General features: G+C 43.6%; 1 protein-coding gene across 2 annotated transcripts in view; it reads right to left on the bottom strand.

Moving 5' to 3' along the window:
• Positions 1-19,212, bottom strand: part of ANTXR1 (ANTXR cell adhesion molecule 1) — a 181,147-nt gene that overhangs the window by 81,404 nt on the left and 80,531 nt on the right. Inside the window, exon 13 of one of the 2 annotated variants that reach the window (XM_073325259.1) lies at positions 8,361-8,456. The exons of the other annotated variant lie outside the window; for it this stretch is intronic. Coding sequence (XP_073181360.1) covers positions 8,361-8,456 — 96 coding nt within the window. The remainder of the gene's footprint in view (positions 1-8,360; positions 8,457-19,212) is intronic. 2 annotated transcript variants of the gene reach the window in all.

Genomic DNA, 19,212 nt, shown 5'->3' with positions numbered 1-19,212 from the left:
CTGTGGGGGTGTATGTATGTGTGTGTGTGTGTATATATATATATATATATATATATATATATATATATAAAAACACTCAGCTCCACTCCTGAAAAAACCCTACCAAAACAAATCACTAAACTCCACAAACAATTCTGCCTTCTGGGGAGAGGATGAGAAAGAATGAACTGTCATAACAGATGATAATCATATCACTAAATGCACAACTGGAAGGTGGTCAGATACTATGGTGATAAGGATGGTATAAGAACCTATATAGATAAGAATAGACAAAGAGAATGATTTCCCCAAAGTCAGTGACAGCTGGGAATACAACTCAACTCCCCGTGAGTACCTATCAACTACCCAATCCACTTGACCACACAGGCTTTCATCTGTATTTATCAATTTAGGCTTGTTATTTGTATTAGAAGCATACTCAAGGAGAATGGGTTCTTCCTTTTATTATTTCTCCACAGCTCATAAAACACCCCCAAGCTGTAGGAATTTTCAGGTTTGCTAAATGGCTCAGGGAGGACAAAGAGAAAGAAAAAACACACACATTTCCAATCCTGCAAGGGATCCAAGGCACAAAGGCACAAGATCGTGGAGGAGGTTGCTTGCTTAACCTGAGTGTGTTTATTCTCTGGAACGTCTAGGGTTCCATTAGTCAGCACTTTCGAATAGTCAGGCTCTGAGTGTAGCAAAGGACACTGCATAGTTTGCCAAGAGGGTTAAACCAACACAGTGCCTTGGTGAAGGAGTTCAGCTTCTGGTGGGTGAGAAGGAGCCCACATCAAACAGAACCTTGCTTTCTGGAGATGGAATTGTGGGTTTAAGCAAGATGGTTTATTCAAAGTGGTGCTTTTTGTTTTAAGAACATGGAGACAACAAGACCTCCGGAAAATGGCTTTTAACAGCATAAAGGCTGACCATGCATGCAGAAGTTCCAAAGTTGACAGCGGAGGCTTTCCTAGCCCCGTTATCGGAAATATTTGGGTTTCTGGCCACAGTTGTGGGTGAAGCTCCGAAGCAGACCCCAAACCCCAGATCCAACCTGTGGAAGTTCAGATCAGGCTCCAAAATGTGCAGCTTTTCATGACCACTAAAAGATGCCTTAGGCTTGTCTCACACATTGTTTATTCTGTGCAAGCCTGTTGAGTTCAGTGGAGTTTCTCCTGATTTGCACTGGTATATGTCTGAGGACAAATAGGCCCAGGAGCTTTGGCCAAGCTAAGTATCCAAACATTTATCTGCATAGCTGAAGTTATCGGAAACTGTTGGACGACAGATTGGGCTGGAAATCCAGAGCGATGGGTTTGAGCTATATGTAGTCTCTCTCTCTCTCTCTCACACACATACGCACACATACCTCATTGTGTGCACAAACAGACAGACAGACACACACACACACACACACAATGGATGGAAAGTGGTACCAAATCAGAGGTGCGGTGTTTTACACTTGCTCAAGCATAAAGGGACTTCCCAATACGAGAAGAAACAGGGCTCCAATGTAGTTGATGGGTGCGAATTCTGTGTGTTGGGACAGGAGGGTCGAGCCTGCTGTGTTTTGTACGGGGCTGTGAGGTGTAGTTCTTGCTCTCTCTCTCTCTCTCTCAGTGCGTGCCACATGGGCCTGCAGAATGCAATCAGCTGGGAGAATGCCTGGCCAAGCAAAACGCTTAGCCTAGTTTAGCTTGGCAAAGCTGAAGTGTTTGTTCATGTGTGTTGTAATTGTTTTTATAACCCCAGGCTATTTCTTCTTTCTTGGTGTCACTTGCTGCTATGGCTCCTGTATCTGAAGGGGAGAAATGACCATGGTGCATCGACCATATTAGCTAGTTAGCCCATAGACACCTGAGGGCTTTTGCTTCATCATCATGTTGTGAAAACACTTCCTTATGGCCATTTTGTTTGAAAGGTAGCAAGGGTGGGTGGAGAGTGTGGTCATTGGCTTTTCTTGGCACGGGAAGAATCTTTGTGATTTGCTGTCAGCACTTTTGCACATTTAGCTGTGAAAATTCAGGGCAATAAACTGATTCTTTGTCTTTATACCATCTTTCACCAAATGATTTCAACATGCTTGTAAACTGATGGATGCAGAGCTCTCTTTGCTGACTCGCCCTGGTGTCAGGTGCTAGCACCATGCAGAGAAATGCAGTTCTTGCTGCAGACCTGCCCTCTGTTAGAGCAGGCAAGCACGATCAGTTACAAGCTAGAAGTACAAAAGAGCTTGAGTGTCTGATTCTCCTCTGCCTAGGGGGTGTGGGTGTAAAATCCTACTAAATCCAAATTTTACACCAATTTTTCACAGGTGTAAATGGCTCTGAGAAGCTGGAGAATCAGGCCCTGAGTTGCTGAGGCAGAGGGAACCAGGACTAGGACAGAGGAGGCCCTACAGGAAAAAAACACTCCACTACAGTTAGCCGCGCTCTGGAAGAGATGTGAGTTGCATCATTGTTAATTTGGTTAGCAATAAAGGCAAACTCCAGGAACTGCGGGTAAACCTGAATCCTATCCAGCGTGCTTTCACAGCGTTAGAAGCTGAGTAGGATCTCCACCTGCTTGGAGTGCTGTACTTACTAACTCCTTACAGTGCTATGTGATAAATAAGTGCTATAGAGGCATCACGTCATTTACTGTTGCCTCTTGGGTGGAACACAACAGCTATTTCATAGCTACACAAACAGTTTAAGGCAGGAAGTGAAGAAGGCTGCATCTAGCTGAAAGTACAGCAGTAATTTAGGCAAGGAGAATGATATTACCTGAGGGGGAATTTGACCCTTATTCATATGGAAAGTTATAGAACACTTATACATTGTAGCCACTGTAAAAACCCTAATTTTTATTATTATTTTCAGACTGGTGGAAGCCCGGTGGTTCAAGACATTTAAAGCTGGACAGGACAGAGCACCAGAGAATGGACTGTAGGGACCAATCTGCACTGGTGGGGTTAGAGGAGATGGATTGGGCATCTGGACCTAGTAGATGTGTTTCAGTTCTAATGTCTATGCCAGGTGTTCTCAGCACGTATGTTCCTTCAGTTTTTGGGTGTCCAACCAAAGATATGTTCAGGGGCCTGAGAGTGGATGCTGTGCTCTTTCTGAAAAGTCAGGCCCTTTGAGATGTCTTAAATTGGGGACCCAAAACTTCGGGTACTAAAAATCACTGACACTTTTGACAATCTTGGCTGTGGTTCTAAGGTTCCAATCAGAGTAGAAGCCTGAGGTTTAGAAAGCTGCCCCACGCAGTTACCTTAAGTAGAGCCCTCTCCAAGCTCTCAAGGGAGAGAAAAAACAATTGGACCTTCCCGGAAATCAGTCCCAGCAAGGAAGCCAATTAGTCCACATTTAAATCCAACCAATTCCATAAGGGTGAGAGCAAATCTAGGCATCTTAATCTGAACCCCTCTAAAATTTGGGGTGGGAAGCAGTGTCTGCTTTCAGATCTGAGACTATGTCTGGCTTTTATTTTCACGTTGAAGTGCAAAAACAGATATGTGGCTCACATTGTTTAATATTAATTGTGATTCATGCCAAACTCTTCCATGTGTTTATGGGAGACTAGGCCCCACAGATTAAGAACCAAAATCTTCCATTAATTAACCTCATCTTGGCTTGTGATGCAGTTTGCAGATGAATGGAGCGGACATGCAATTCCACAAGGAATGCAAATGACATTCCAGAATCTGCAAAGGGCACTCCCTTTTTCTAGGCTGATTTTCTGAACCGATTAGGTCGATAAATTGGGCCAGGTTCAATGGGTGTTGCTCCCAAATGTCTAACCCATTTTCTTCAGAATGAAGATCTAAGTGAAATCCATTTGCAGAAACAAAAATAAAATAATGTCATCGCTAGTTGTAAGATCCGGCAAGCCTTGCTATGATCCAACTGCCTACGGAAGGACCCAGTTTTAAAGCAGTATTTCTCCTTAGACTGGGAGAGTCAACCTCCTCCTGCAGATGTGAGAGATGATACACTTGCAAAAAAGACTGATATCATTCTGGTGTGTATTAACTAAAATGCCGAATGTAAGACACAGGAGGTAGCTGTCCCACTCTACTCAGCACTGGTAAGGCCTCATCTGGAGTACTGTGTCCAGTTCTGGGCATCTTTAGGAAAGATGTGGACAAACTGGAGAGAATCCAGAGGAGACCAACAAAAAATGATAAAAGGTTTAGAAAAACTGACCTATGAGGAAAGGCTTAAAAACTGGGCACATGTAATCTTGAGAAAAGAAGAGTGAGGGGTGCAACCTAATAACAGTCTTCATATATGTTAAGAACTCTTATAAAGAGGACTGTGGTCAATTGTTCTCCATGTCCATTGAAGGTCAGCAAGAACTAATGATCTTAATCTGCAGCAAGGGAGATTTAGGTTAGATATTAGGAAAAAAAATTTCTAACTCTAAGGGTAGTTAAGCTCTGGACCAGGTTACCAAGGAGGTTGCAGAATTCCCGCCATTGGAGGTTTTTAAGAACAGGTTGGACAAACCCCTGTCAGGGATGGTCTAGGTTTACTTGGTCCTGCCTCAGCACAAGGGGCTGGACTTGATGACCTCTCAAGGTCCCTTCCAGCTCTACATTTTTATGATTCTATGACCAGGGAAAAGATAAGGGGGAAGGCGGGGCGGAGGGGGGGGGAGGGATAATTTTTCAGTTTACCTGAGGCAAAAAACAGAATAGTGCCTCCAATATTCAGTCAGTTACAGAGTGGTTGAGGGAACTGGGAGTCAGGACTTCTGGGCCTAAACTTTCAATGATTTGGGGCAAAACCATTTTTGGGTGCCCAACTGAAAGCAAATCATAAGGGTCTGATTTTCAGAGGACGAGTGCTCAGCATTTTCTGAAAATCAGGCCCCAAAAAGATGTGTCAAAATTGGACACCCCAAAATGAATAGGCATGTTTGATAATTTGACCTCTCTGTGTCTGGATAACCCTTGCCTGACTTATGTCAGTAAAGTGCTGTGGGATGCCTAGAGGAAAGGTGGGTGCTCTGTAAAATAAATTGGTTTAACCTCCCTCTACGTTCAGTGGGTCCATATTATTTTATATCCCCTAGCAGGACTGCAGGGACTGCAACCAGGAAACAAGCTGAAGGGATGTCTTTTCTGTGCTTCTCACCATCTTTGCTCTTATAGGGCCAGATTCTGTTCTCATTTATTCAGACATAAATCTACAATAACTCCAGTGGAATTACTCCAGACTCACTCTGGTATAACCAAGAACAGAATGCAGCCTACTCCAAGCAGTGCGTTGTTCTTGGCTATTATTTCCTTGACTAGCTGCATGTTTGACTCTTATACAATCCCCAGAGTGGCGATTTTTATTCTCATTCCAGCTTATGTGCTGGGTGTTTCATTGCCCCAGTACACCCCGCCACCCCTCCACAGCCCTCTCTGTGGTGGAAAGAATGTGTGTAATCTCATTGTCCTTGTCTTGATTAGGAAAAGAAGTGAAGTTTAGCTTGAGTTTAGCTAGCATGACCTAAATGCCACCTTTTTCCAAGGAGAGATGCAAGGTTATACCTGTAGCTTGATATTTGCTGGTTGGATTGTAGCCTAGGCTCCTGCCTAGGTGTTAGGCCTAGCAAGGGTACAACTCAACTAGCTATAAGGTGTTACCCTGCATCTCAACTAGGAAAAAGGAGTTAAGTCAGACTTAGCGACCTTAGCTAAGCTTGATCTAACCTGGAGCACTTCTCATAGTCAAGCCATGGAAAATTACAATGGCTTGAAACTTTATTGTCCCTGTGGGAGAGGAAAAGCCACAGATGCTGGAATCGTGTCAAAGAAAGGAACTGTCATTGTTAAGTCCTTTAGGACCTACTGTAGGGAAGCAGGGATGGAAACTTAGGGCCAGATCCTTCATTTCTCTCAGTCAAAACTCATATTGACTTCAGAGAGGGTAAGGACTGAGGGCCAGGTTCAGAGCGCCTCACTCATGCCGACCAACACTGAAAGCCATGTGTGTCCTAGGGTATGTCTACACAGAAGCAAGTCCCAGAGCCCAGGACAGCTAATGTGTCATGGGGCTCAGGCTTGCAGGGCTAAAAATGGCAGTGTAGACACTGGGTCTCAGGCTGGAGCCTTGGCTCTGAGATCCTCCCCAATCATGGGGTTTCAGAGCCTGAGCTTGAAACGTCTACAGTACTATTTCAAGACCAACAGCCTGAGCTCGGTGAGCTGGTCAGCTGACCTGGGCTTTGAGACTTGGTGTTGTGGGACTGTTATCATTGCTGTGCAGACAGACCTCTACTAACTACAGCGGGACCGCTCGTGGAGTAAGACACTATCCACTGTGATAAAAACATCAGATCCTCAGCTGGTGTAAATCAGCACAGCTCCATTGACTTCAATGAAATGATACCAATTTACACCAGGTGAGGATTTGGCCTTTGGCCCAGAGTATTAGAATCTTGCTCTGAGCGAGGACTGGAGAATGGGGTACTCAGAGAATGTCTCTCTCCATGTTAACGTCTCGGTCAGGTCTTTCACTAGGTTGTTTGTGTTTGTGTTTTTTTTAAATCATCTTAACTGGAGAGGAATTGAGCCTAATTTTAGAGATCCCTGTGGGAGTAGATGGGTGTCAGAGTTTGTATAACTTTGTTATTCATGACTGACAAGTTGTAGGGGGTAGCTGTAAAATATAATTTTATGGCTCTTCAGGGTTACTGTAGACTCACACTCTATGTTTCCTCCTCTTCCTCAAGCTTAACAGTGCTTCTTGCATCTTTCTAGCATATTTCCTGTTTTTTCTCCCTCCAACTTTTGGTTCCAAATATTTTGGCTGGCTGCAGTCCAGACTGAGAACCAAGCAAATTGCTGGATTCTTCCACACAGCCTTCCAGAAAGCCACGGTAAAGCCGAGACTGGAGTTAGATGTTAGAGGTGTGGTCGAGCACCTCATTTAAATACTGTCCCCACTCCTGTATTTAAAGAAGCTACGGCACAAAAATGAGAAGGATGCACATGCTGAGAGTGGGGTCAGATTCAGGCTACGTCTACACTAGGAGTCAGGGATGTGATTCCCAGCTCTTGTAGACAAACTTGCACAAGGACTCATTGAGCAACTGTGCTAAAAATAGTCGTGTAGCAACGGGCAATGGCAGTGGTTAGCTGCCTTGAGTATGTAGCCACAGTGTCTAGGGGGGTTTGTATTCAGCACAGCTAGCCTCTTGTGTGCACCACCAACCATTGCACACACAATGCACCAAGCTGTCCACTTGCACTTTCATTTATCCACTTTGCACGTGCAAACGAGGGGTGGAATCCTAGTCCCACCGGATTAAATAGCAAAACTCCCACTGATTTCCATTCTGACAGAATTTCATCCGTGGCATTTTCCGAATATACCCTCCTTTGGAAACATGGCCTGAAAGGTTTCAGAGTAACAGCCGTGTTAGTCTGTATTCGCAAAAAGAAAAGGAGTACTTGTGGCACCTTAGAGACTAACCAATTTATTTGAGCATGAGCTTTCGTGAGCTACAGCTCACGAAATCCGATGAAGTGAGCTGTAGCTCATGAAAGCTCATGCTCAAATAAATTGGTTAGTCTCTAAGGTGCCACAAGTACTCCTTTTCTTTATGGCCTGAAAGGTCATTCTACAGTAGTTGGCATTTCATCTTCCATCATTCTGTTAAAGTGCACGTAGGTCGAAATGTCGATTCAGCAGAGCATCCTGGGTTAGTTTCATTCATCTCGGAACCTGCTCCTGTATACATCTCCTGAAACCCTTTCCTATTTTAGTGCCTCATCCTAAACCTTGCCATACCTGTGACTCCCACTGATGTCAAGGGGAGTTTTGCCTCTTCTGTAACTCCATGACCTATTTACTGTTCTGATGTACTGAGTGACCTTTGCATCTACTGTAAATAGAGTGATGAATTGTGCACTTCATCCCAGAATCCTTTGGAGACCCATAAACATGGATACATTTGGAAACAATGTTGCTTTTATATGGGGGGAGGCCAAAGGAGACCATGGGCCAGATGAATCCCTGGAACAAGTCCATGGATTTCAGCAGACTTACTCCAGAGATGAATTTTGCTGGATATGTTGCCTGGGTCATTCCTATTTAATTAAAAAATATGCCAAGACTAACTTAAGTGTTTAGAAATGAGCTTATCACTCAGAAATACTTTTATTCCTGGTAATAAAAATCCTCCCCCTCACTGCCCCGGATGCACACTAAATTATCACTGGCTTGGAATCCACAGCAGTTTCTCTCGGTTTGCAGTTTGGTTATCAGAGGCTACTGCTTGTCAGCTTTCTATGTCTGTTGTCCATGCCAGCACCTCTGCTGTTATTTCGCTCCATGCCCCTGACAGCGCGGTTACAGCTACAGTGCAGACAGACGGGGGTGGAAGCAGGGACTTACCACTGTACAGCACAGAGGCCAGAACCACCAGAGCAGAGCCAGCATCAGGAGAAGGAATAGGATCAACAAGGCGATGGCCAGGATGGTCCCATCAGACTGCCAGGGGGAGAGGCAAAGAGAATGTGAGATGCAGCAGGAGCTAAATACAAATTCCTCCCTCCCCAGCACCTGCAAAGCATCCTGCATTTATATGTGTGCACACGGTTCTTTGCACCCAGTAATTACCCTGATAGACCTTTGCACATTGAGTTTATTTTTACTTACAAAGCACAATTTCCCAGCCCCCCGTTCCCCAACACCTTCCCTCCTCCTCTCACCCACGTCATCACTTAGTCTTTTCAGTGCTAGTGGAAGCTGATGCCCTCATAGCCCTGCAGAAGGAGAGCATCTCTTTATTCAGAGGACAGGTGTAGCAGCTATGCAAGAGGATCCACCTCCAGGGGCAAGAAAGGAGTTCTTTGCCTCTCAGCAGAGAATGACAACAAGGGGGACCAATCAGAGCTGGTTTATTGAGTGGTGTGGACACTTGCCCACTCTGCAATGGACTGAGACCACCAGTTCATTTCTTATAGACCTCTGAACAGCAGCTGGACGGTAACCCAATTTAACCTTAGAGGGTGGAGGTGTTTGATGACTATGATCAAGGCCTTAAGCCACCCAGTCCCACAGTTAATTTATCTGTCACATCTAGATGAATTAATGACAGTGGCTTTTTTGAGGTGAAAGGCTATTTTGGCTCAGAAGCAGCTCAAAATACCAGTTAAATGGTCCATAGCTACATGGGATTCTGCAGTTGTCATCCAACTACATATCAGGACCACTGGGAATTGATTGGCAGGACTGGGACTAGAACTCATATCCTCCTGCTCCAAAAGGTGGCACTAAAGGTGAAGCTCATTAGCTCTTCTTTTCTATTCTATATCGGTTCTTAGACAGTGCTCATCAGCATAGTATCGCAGCACCTTCCAGTAGTGCCTTAGCTATTAGCAGCGTAGGGATTAGTTCACAGAGCTGGGCAGTTCTGAAACCAATCAGTAGACGGCCATGGTGCACACACACAGTAACCCAGTGGGTTTTCAACCTTTTCCGTATCAGAACCCTATCTCCCCCCTAAGGATTCCCCTCCCATCTAGCTGGAACCCCTCTCCCATTTAGCAGTATGGGAAGGACAGGTTAATTGCAGCCCCCTGACACCTGTTTGCAAATCCCACATTGAGAACTTCTGCACTATCCCACTCACTGCAGCGATCAAAATTGAACATGACATGTCTCATTGCTTCCAGATTTAATTTGAGGGATAGGCTCTTAGCTTCCTGAGATAAGCCAGTGTTTCTATGCCATTCCTGTCTTCTATCATCAGGCTTTGGGATCAGCAAGTAGGCAATTCGTTTTGGTTGGAGTCCAGTTGAGATGTTTTTGGTCTAAGAGCCAGACAGTTTTTTTAAAAAAAATCAAGATTACAGCTTCTTATGGAGGCCTCTCATGATATCAGGTTGAACTGGAGGGTTCTGGAGGTTCTGTTATCCAGGTGTTTATTTAAGTAGCTGTCATTCATTGACTGACTGATCACAATGTTATCGTCAGCAGTGTGAGCTCAACCAATGAAAAATCAGGTCAGGAAGGTTTCTCAAACCCGTTTGGAATTTAGAAATAATTGCTAGAAAACTGGCAACCCAATCCCCCAAACAGAGAGATGGAGACAGCCAGCTCAGGCAAAAGAAAAATCTCCCCAAACCTTTCACGGGACCCCAACTAAACTCTCTAATATATGCTGGGGATCCCTATGATCCCTAGCCTCGGATCAGAAGGGCACGAAGTTAGCTGAAAGCCACCATAGCCCACCCCGCTCACTCCCTATGCTTTGTGTTCTTAACTTCACAGTTAGAGGCAGAGCACAGAATCTCTCCCACTGTGCCCTCACTGGGAGCTGCTGAGTACTGGGCACTCCAGAAAAGGTACCCCCCCTCCCTCCGCCCCCATTGCATTAGCTGCCACAGAAGCACAGAAGAAACAGACTCAGGAAATCTTTAGGCTCTCATTCCTCTTTGCTCCCATCACTTCTTTGTTGCCCGTCACTCACAAAAGCATCTTTTAATTAACAATAGCCTACAATCTGATTGCTACAAAACAAAGAAAAATTAAAGAGCTTTTTATAATTGTCTGTTAACCACAATTTGGTTTTAGATTTTTCTTTTGCAATTGCCTGTAAATACCCTGCTACATTACTCTATCGCATCTGGTTTTATGCTAGGCATCTTAAGTTGCCAGATGTTATACTGTATCTCAAAGCAAAGAATCAGCCAGACAGATTTGGAAGGATTCTGTACGCGACATTTTCACGTCCTTACGCAGGCAATTACTCTTACTGAAGTTCAGCTTTGTCTGAATGAGGATTGCAGGATTTGATCTGATGTACCCACCAAAAATGCTACCTTGAAAAAATGTTGGTTTTAATTTTTACAAACTTCAAAAGATTGAATCTAGAGTTTGTGACTACAACTTCTGAAATACATAATGTTTTATTTTACCAATTTACTGATATTCTCAGCCTATTAATACTGTGCACTGTGTACTCTGACACAAAACACATTAAAAATAAGAGTGATCAGCCTTTTGCCTAAAACTACATCAGTCCTGAGTGATTGCGTGAATCCAGACTGCTGAGACAGCTGTAAAAATCTCTGCCAAACACTAGCCTAGGTGTAAAACTTGTGTAATTTACTCCTTGACAACTGCTGAGATGCACCAACTATGCTTGGAGTGGTCTTTTAGTTTTAAATGTCTTGCTATGATACCAAATAATTTTTAAAAAATTTTTTGCCTCTAATGTGCTGCAGATTTTACATGGTAGGACTCTGACGTCCAGACTTTGAAACAAATATGTTGGTAGAGAGAGCAAGGCAGACGGGGGATGAAACCATATTTTCACTGCTAAAGAGTCCAGTGAAGCCAGAAATTGCTGCAGAGTGTTGTTGGCAGTGGAAGGACAATGAAAACAAACACTGGAATATATTTTAAAACATAAATTGGCTCTATTAATAGGAAATCTTATAGAAAACATATTGGAGGCATTTCCTAATAGATTCCTTCCTCCCCCCACCCCTGAAAAATCATAATAAAATCCAAGAATTCTTGGCTTAGGGACATCAGTAGTCGAAAGAATGCACTTTACAGTAAAGCGCACACATGTTAAAAACATATGGCAGGATCCATAAATGCAGGGTAGCTGTGGAAGGTTTTTCTGTAAGGGAAACTTTTCACTTGAGTTCTATTTTGGCATTCTATTCTGCATCAACACTTCAGTCTGGTGTTAGTGGGTGCTGTGCCACTGGAGGTGCCCATCTGTCAGACAAGGAGTAAAACTGAGGTCCCAACCACTTATTTATTATTTGTATTATCGTAATGCCTAACAGCCCCAGTCACGGACCAGGATCCCTTTGCGCTAGGCGCTGTACAAACAAAGAAAAAAAAGATGGTCCCTGCAACAAAGAACTTATCATCTAAGTACTGGTCTTTAAGGATCCCGTGGTACTCAGATGTGTTCATACGAGAGGAACCTGAACCAGAACCTTGGATCACCTCACACTCAAATTTGGGTTTAAGAGTGGATTGAAAATTCAGTTCCATATTCAACAGTTGTGTCTTATCTCTAAACTCTCACAATACGTCATTGAGATGAGTATTATCGCTATTTTAGAGGGAGAGAAAACGGAGGAACTGCAAGTTTATAGCATGGCAAAGGTGCTCAAATATGTACCCAAAGTCCTAGGAGGGCTTTGACAGTCCATGTTGCTGAGGCTTCACTGCTATTATTATTTGAGCGAGCTCGATCAAAGCTAGCTCAGGTACGTCCACATGTGCTTCCGTCACACCGCTGACTGCAGCACAGACATACCCTTAGACACCGAGGGGGATTTCCTCCAACACTCAGAACTGGCCTAACTCCAACACTCACTGAAGTCCATGGGAATTTAACCGTTGGCTTTGTGTGAGCAGAGTTAGGCCAGTGTTTCTGAAAATCCCACGCACAGCTTTGAATGAACTCCCAGCGATTTTTCTCTGGAGAGAAAGGAGAAACTTCTCTGTTGTTCAGTTTCCTTTTTTGATGTACAAGGGAAGGGAAGATAATGGGGTGAGCCTTCTTCTCACCACAGATTTAGACAGCTCTTATCCTTTCCATTAGACTTCACTGGGGACAGCTTTCATTACAGAAGTGACAGCTGACATCTATCATTCTTTTTATCACATATGTATTAACTTTTGAAACAATCTGGTGAAACAATCTGGTCCAATAAAAAGGAAAAGAAAACTCTTTTTAGATTCCAGTTTGCTTTGATCATATGCTGTGTGCAACTTCTTGAGTGGCAGCCAACTCGGTGAGGGACGTGACCATAAAATACCTGCTCTAGGCTCACCCAGTGTATGTAATCTAGTCTACCTTGCTATGAAGTGATATGCCCTATGGAAAAACCCAACTGAATTTAAAAGATTAGAACCTTTGTGTAGGCTTTTGGCGCATCCTCTGTTATTTGTATTGTGCGAGTGCTACAGACCCTGCTGAAATCAAGGCCACATTGTGCTAGGTGCGGTACAAAAATATAGTACGAGACAAATGGGGAACTGAGGTCAGAGAGGACAATGCTCTAATCCTGCAAATACTTACACAGGCTTAATTTTTACTTCAGTGATACTGCCCACAAGCTTCAAATTAAGCATGTGCTTAAGCTTTTGCAAGATCAGGGCCTAAGTGATTTCCCAATGACATACAAGGAGTCTCTAGAAGAGCTAAGAGAGGAATCCAGATTTCCTGAGTCACAGGGCCATGCCTTAACCAGAAAGCCATCCTTCCCCCCCATCTCCTGCCTATTAAATTCAATAAGGAATTGCATCTCTGCTATATAATTTGGTAGGATGGCTACAAAAAACCTACACAAATCTCAGCTTCCTTATTAAAGACTAAAGGCTTTAATGATGAATTCTAGAGAACTGGGGTTTGAAGAGACCTGAGGAGGTCATCTAGTCCAACCCCCTGCTCAAAGCAGGACCAATCCCCAATTTTTGCCCCAAATCCCCAAATGGCCCCCTCAAGGATTGAACTCACAACCCTGGGTTTAGCAGGCCAATGCTCAAACCACTGAGCTATCCCTCCCCCCCCATTGCTATGTGCTGCAGTCACACCTCTGATTGCTGGGTAGACATACCCTGAGATCTACCAAGACATTTCCTACATTAGCGACAGAACAGGCCTCAGATGCAGGGCCTGCTGCAATGAAAAGACTCACACTGACTGGGCTTTACATAAGGCTCCTAATTGACTTCCACGTGGCCTGGATACAAGCTAGCCATCTAGGGGCAAATGACTTCATGTTCCATTTTTCCACCCTCAGAACTATCCACTACTCGAATAGAGAGAATGCTCAGTAATTGCTATTATTCCTCTTGCAAAGCAACTGTCACACAATCACCAGTATTAAAAAACCCTGCTCTTTCTATGCTAGAGGCTGAAACAGGACCAGGCACTAGTGAGCAGCTGCACACGTCAACTCTAGTGATGTTGATCCTTGTTTCTTTATCGGGACTAATAAAGACTTCAGGTGCTACAGTTCTAAAAGATTAACAGCCTTGCAGCAAGGAGCAGCTCTGATCAAAATGAGCTGGGCCTCACAGTTGCTAAGTCTCAGCACTTTGCTTGCAGCAGTAGAGGAGTATCTTTATTATCTTATTTTACAGAGGTTGTTACGTTTCCTTTTATCCTGGCATAAAGTGAATGCTGTGGCATGGATGCAGAGAACTTCTGTGCAGCAACCTGCTTCTTTTAGGGCCAGTCTACTCACAAACTTGCACTGAAATAACTAACATCTTTTCCATGCAAGTCTAGGTGTGGGCATTATTATTTTGGAACAAAATCAATGTATTTTGATCTTGCTCGAGCGGATAATAATAAAAGATATTACCTCACCTCCCTCGTCTCTCTGGATAATACTAGACTTTCATTTAGCAATCAGAGTCTGTTATCCACACACACTTGCACCGAAATAACCAAAAGTATGAATTAAAACCCATTTAGGTCTTATGATGCAAGTTTGTGCATAGGCCAACCCTTTCTAAAAATATGCTACATACATTTCTTTGGGTATCAACTGAAGCAACAGAAGCTATAGAAATGACAGTGGAAGAACAGATTTTTCTCACAATGGTCAGTGCTTGTGTTGATGGGTTTTATTTTTTGTGAGCTGCGAAAAGAAGAAAAGTAACAGTTCTGAATGTCTTGTCTCTCCATAGTCGTATGCAACGCCAAGTAAATTAGAAACTGTACTAGAGGAGTGATGGGAAAAGTTTCGAAAGAATCTTCTCTCACTTGCCTCTCAGATTCACTCCTGCGGCCCCAGTCCTGCAACTGGATCTATGCTGGTGGCCCAGTTTGCCTGCATGGAACCCCATTGAACTCCACATGAGTGCACGATCCACCTGCAGAATCAGGACTAGAGCTGGTTAAAATAATTTTTTTTAAATGGAAAGTGCAGTTTTCTCAAAATTAAAACATTTTGTTGGAATGTGTCGATTTCAAGAAAAATTTAGATGGGGGGAGTTTCAGAATGAATCATTATGACTTTCTCATTTTGTTTTGACAGTGTTGAAACATTTTGTTTGTCAGTAAAAAGGTTTTGTTTTGATGTTATCATTTCCATTAATTTTGTTTTGACTTTTAAAAGTAGTATTTTGCTATAATGTTATATTAATATATTAAATATTATATGTATGCAAATTTCATCTTTTATGTTTGAACATGATTGAAATGAAATTATTCAGTGTCATAGAAGCAATATGTTTCAAGGTTTCTGGATCAGTTTGGGGGGGAATATCTGTTCCATGAAAAATTTTAACTTTCCATTCTGATTCAGACCAGCTCCAATCAGGACCTTAGCTTGTAAGTGGCACAGGGCATGAGCATGCTTTCTGTGGAGTACCTTGCATACTTGTGGGTGCTAATAAAATAATCTACCTAGCAATATTAGTGCACAGAACAATTTCAGCAATTCAACTCCTAGTGTGATCTGTATTAGCAGAAAAGGTCAGTGCAAATTATATTTGCAGCGTAAAGTAATGAAGATCAATTTATTTTAAAAACAAATCTGAGACCCTATGCCCTATGGTCCCCACAAAGCACTCCCTCAACTAATAAGATACAGGTCAAAAGCCGAGGAAAATGCTCATTAAATGTAGTTTGCATTTCACAAAGCTTCTATTGATACAATTGTGCAGTTCACCTTAATTGCCTGTAGACTTAGGAACACTGATAATTGGCAAAGCCTTCATTCTACAGTCCAGAACAGAGTCAGAATTGAAAAATGCATTTAGAAAGGAACTGTATTGAAGAAAATAACCCCAGAGTGAAGGGTGGCTGTTGTTTTTAATACAGTCTGCAGTGCTTTTCACAGTCACATGGTCTTTTTTGTTGTTATTGTTGTTTAAAGATCAAATCCACCCAGCATTGCTGAACATTTGAAAGTAGTTTAAGTCTCGTCTGTCTTCCAAATGGCCACAAAACCGATGCAGAGGTGCATCAAAGAGTCCTTTCTCCTCCCAGTTTTACTTCTAAAATTGAGTAAAGGTTAAGAGGCCCAGTTCTGCCTTCCCGCTAATTTTAATGGGAGATACGCCCATGGGAGAACTGGAATCTAAGTGCAGTTCTTATGTTTTCTGAAGTGCTTGGTCTGTACCACATCTTGTTCCTCACCAGACATTCCAGGCAATTTGTTACTGGTCACCCCTGTCACCTCCACTGCGGTGTGGCGACTGCCTCATTAAAGGCAGGTCTGTAAGCTATAAGGCCTTCCATCTTCCCCAAGCTGGGGTCCGGTGCAGGGAGTCACAGGCACCCATGTCCCCAGGGGTTCTGCATTCCACAGCAAGGCTTGGCTTGGCTCAGCTGCTTCAGCAATTCCGGTACTGCAGCGTTTTCTGAATGAGAAACACTGCCCAGGACTGCCAGCTGCTGTGAAGGAGCTCGCTTCCTGGCTAGGCATTAGATCACTCCACGATTTTCCTCTCAAAGAGCCATTTGCAGCTCCAGAGTCTCAAGCCGTGTAACGAGCGGGGGGTAGGGTTTTTTATAGGTGCGGGATGGATTGACAGCTTTGAAGAGATCAGCCACAGCACGTATGGAGGCAACGTAAGCTTCTTCCATGCTGCCTCTTGCCAACGTGCCTCACTCGTGAGCTGACGGGATCCCCTTTCCAAGAGAAAGCGTAGCTTATTTTTCCATGCTCATTCAATCCAGGACCTCCCTGCTGAGACTGCCTGCTGTGAGGTGGGAAGATGTCCACTGTGAACTGGACTGACCCCACAGGCCACAGAACTAATGGCAGATCACCACCAGTCAATAATTGCCCTAGTCTGTTCACTCCCTCTGAAGCAGTGGTTCTCAAGCAGGAGTACACAGACCCCTGGCGGTACGCAGAGGTCTTCCAAGGGAGCTCATCAACTCATCTAGATACTTGCCTAATTTTGCAACAGGCTACCTTAAAAGCATTAGTGAAGTCAGTACAAACTCAAATTTCATACAGACGACTTGTTTAGACTGCTCTATATACTATACACTGAAATATAAGTACAATATTTATATTCCAATTGATTTATTTTATAATTATATGGTAAAAATGAGAAAGGAAGCAATTTGTCAGTAATAGTGTGCCGTGACACTTTTGTATTTTTATGTCTGGTTTTATAATCAAGTACCAGTAGTTTTTAAGTGAGGAGAAACTTGGGGCTATGCAAGACAAATCAGACTTCTGAGAGGGGTACAGTCATCTGGAAATGTTGAAAGCCACTGCTCTGAAGCACCTGGCATTGGCCACAGTCAGAAGACAGGGTACTGGACTAGATGGACCATTGGTCTGACCCAGTCTGGCTGTTCTTATGTTACTGACCTTGGGCAGATCTGAATGCTCAACCTACAGGAGAACCTTTCAACAGTTCCTTCACTGACTCTCTGAGCCATCCTGTCCCCTTGCAAAAAAGTGCTTTACATTTCTCCTTAGCTGAGACACGTACAGAGCTGCAAAAGACCTTAGTGCAAACAGCTGCAGTGCATGTCCTGCTGAATTCGTGTTCCTCTGAGCTGCTGGAACTTAAAGAAGGACTAAACCATATTCGTACCATTGACACTGTCACGTTGCAGAGGACAGTACAACTTAGTGCATGCAACTGTCAATGAACTTTGATCCATACCAAAGGAAGCTGAAATGATCCCATAGGGCCTGATCCTGAAATTTGCTGAGGGTGCTCACCTTACGTCGTTGGGGCCACAAGGAAGGATTTTTAAAGTGCTCAACAATGCCGAACTCTGCTCCCATTAAAGTCAATAATCAAACATCTCTTGACTCCAATAGGAGCAGAATTAGGCCACTTTTGAAAACTGCACTATTAATTACCATCTGTCATGAGATGTAGCCTCTGGGCTCTCTGATTAAAGGGGGAGAATGTGCAGCAGTATGATATCTATAGCATAAATACCAGTTGTCAAGTTCCAGACTTATGGGTCTGGAGGCTACATGGATCCTTATTTTCTATCTCAAATAGAAGAATATATTTCTCAGGCAGACATATTAAAAGGCCCTGGATAAACCCAGTGTTAAATGCAGCAGGGAGGGAGTTGGTAATAGTCATAAGAATAGAAAATCACAGTTTTTCTTGGCCTATGAAAATACTCCAAGCCATTTGTATATTTAAAAATTATCCCTAGCTGTGTCCTGCTGTCTCTTCAATCCAAACTGTAAGCACTTAGGGCTTGATTGAGTCAGGGGATACTTTGACTTCTCTCAGCACAAAGGCCTTGGTAGCAGGAAACAAAGGAATCTCCTAAAAACAAAAAGGCCCACCCTGGAAGACGTGTACCTTTCTAGGACACTGGAAAACAGGCTGGCAGCAGCCCGCTGAGACCAAGAACAATTCTAGTATGTAAGAAAACTAGCCTTATCTCCCAAATTATTAGATTGTGAGCTCTTTGGGGGAAGGGACTGTCTTTTTATTCTGTGTTTGTACAATGCCTGGCAGAAAGGGTTGTGGTCCAAGCCTGAAGCTTCTCGGTGCTACTGCAGTACAAATAAATAATAATATATTCATAATAAATGCTGAAGAAAACTGGAGGTTCCTTCCTGAGGGGAGGGATAGCTCAGTGGTTTGAGCATTGGCCTGCTAAACCCAGGGTTGTCAGTTCAATCCTTGAGGGGGCCATTTAGGGATCTGGGGCAAAAATTGAGGATTGGTCCTGCTTCAAGCAGGGGGTTGGACTAGATGACCTCCTGAGGTCCCTTCCAACCCTAACCTTCTATGATTCCTACCCCCCGATCCCACCAGGAATGGGTTGAGACACATTGCCAGGGGCAGTACAGAGGATATTGATTATTAAATATTATTTGTACTACAGAAGTACCTACAGATCCTATCGGAGGTGGAGGCCCCGTTGACCAAGTGCTGTGCAAACATATGGTGAGAAACAGTCCTTGCTCCAAGAACTTACACCCTAAATAGACAAGACAGGCAAAGGACTGGAGAAAGGAAGGACATAGATTGGAAGCTCTTTAGAACAGAAAACATCTTTTTCTTCTGTGTTTGTACTGTACCTAGCACTATGGTAATACAAATAATAATTATCCCCATTTTCCAGATGGAGAACTGAGGCCTAGAGAGATGAAGGTCCAAGGTCACACAGGGACCAGTGGCACAACTGGGATCGAGCCCAGATCTCCTGAGTCCCAGTCTAGTGCTCAAACCACAAGGCCATCCCTTCCCTTTACTCTTTCTCCTTCTGGCCCTGTTCTTTGTCTATGCAGAGGACTGAAGTCTCAGG

This window comes from Lepidochelys kempii, chromosome 26 (genome assembly GCF_965140265.1).
Source record: "Lepidochelys kempii isolate rLepKem1 chromosome 26, rLepKem1.hap2, whole genome shotgun sequence".
In the NCBI taxonomy this organism is placed as follows: Eukaryota; Metazoa; Chordata; order Testudines; family Cheloniidae; genus Lepidochelys; species Lepidochelys kempii.
Note: the sequence above shows the minus strand (reverse complement) of the source record. Positions and strands in the feature narration are given on the sequence as shown.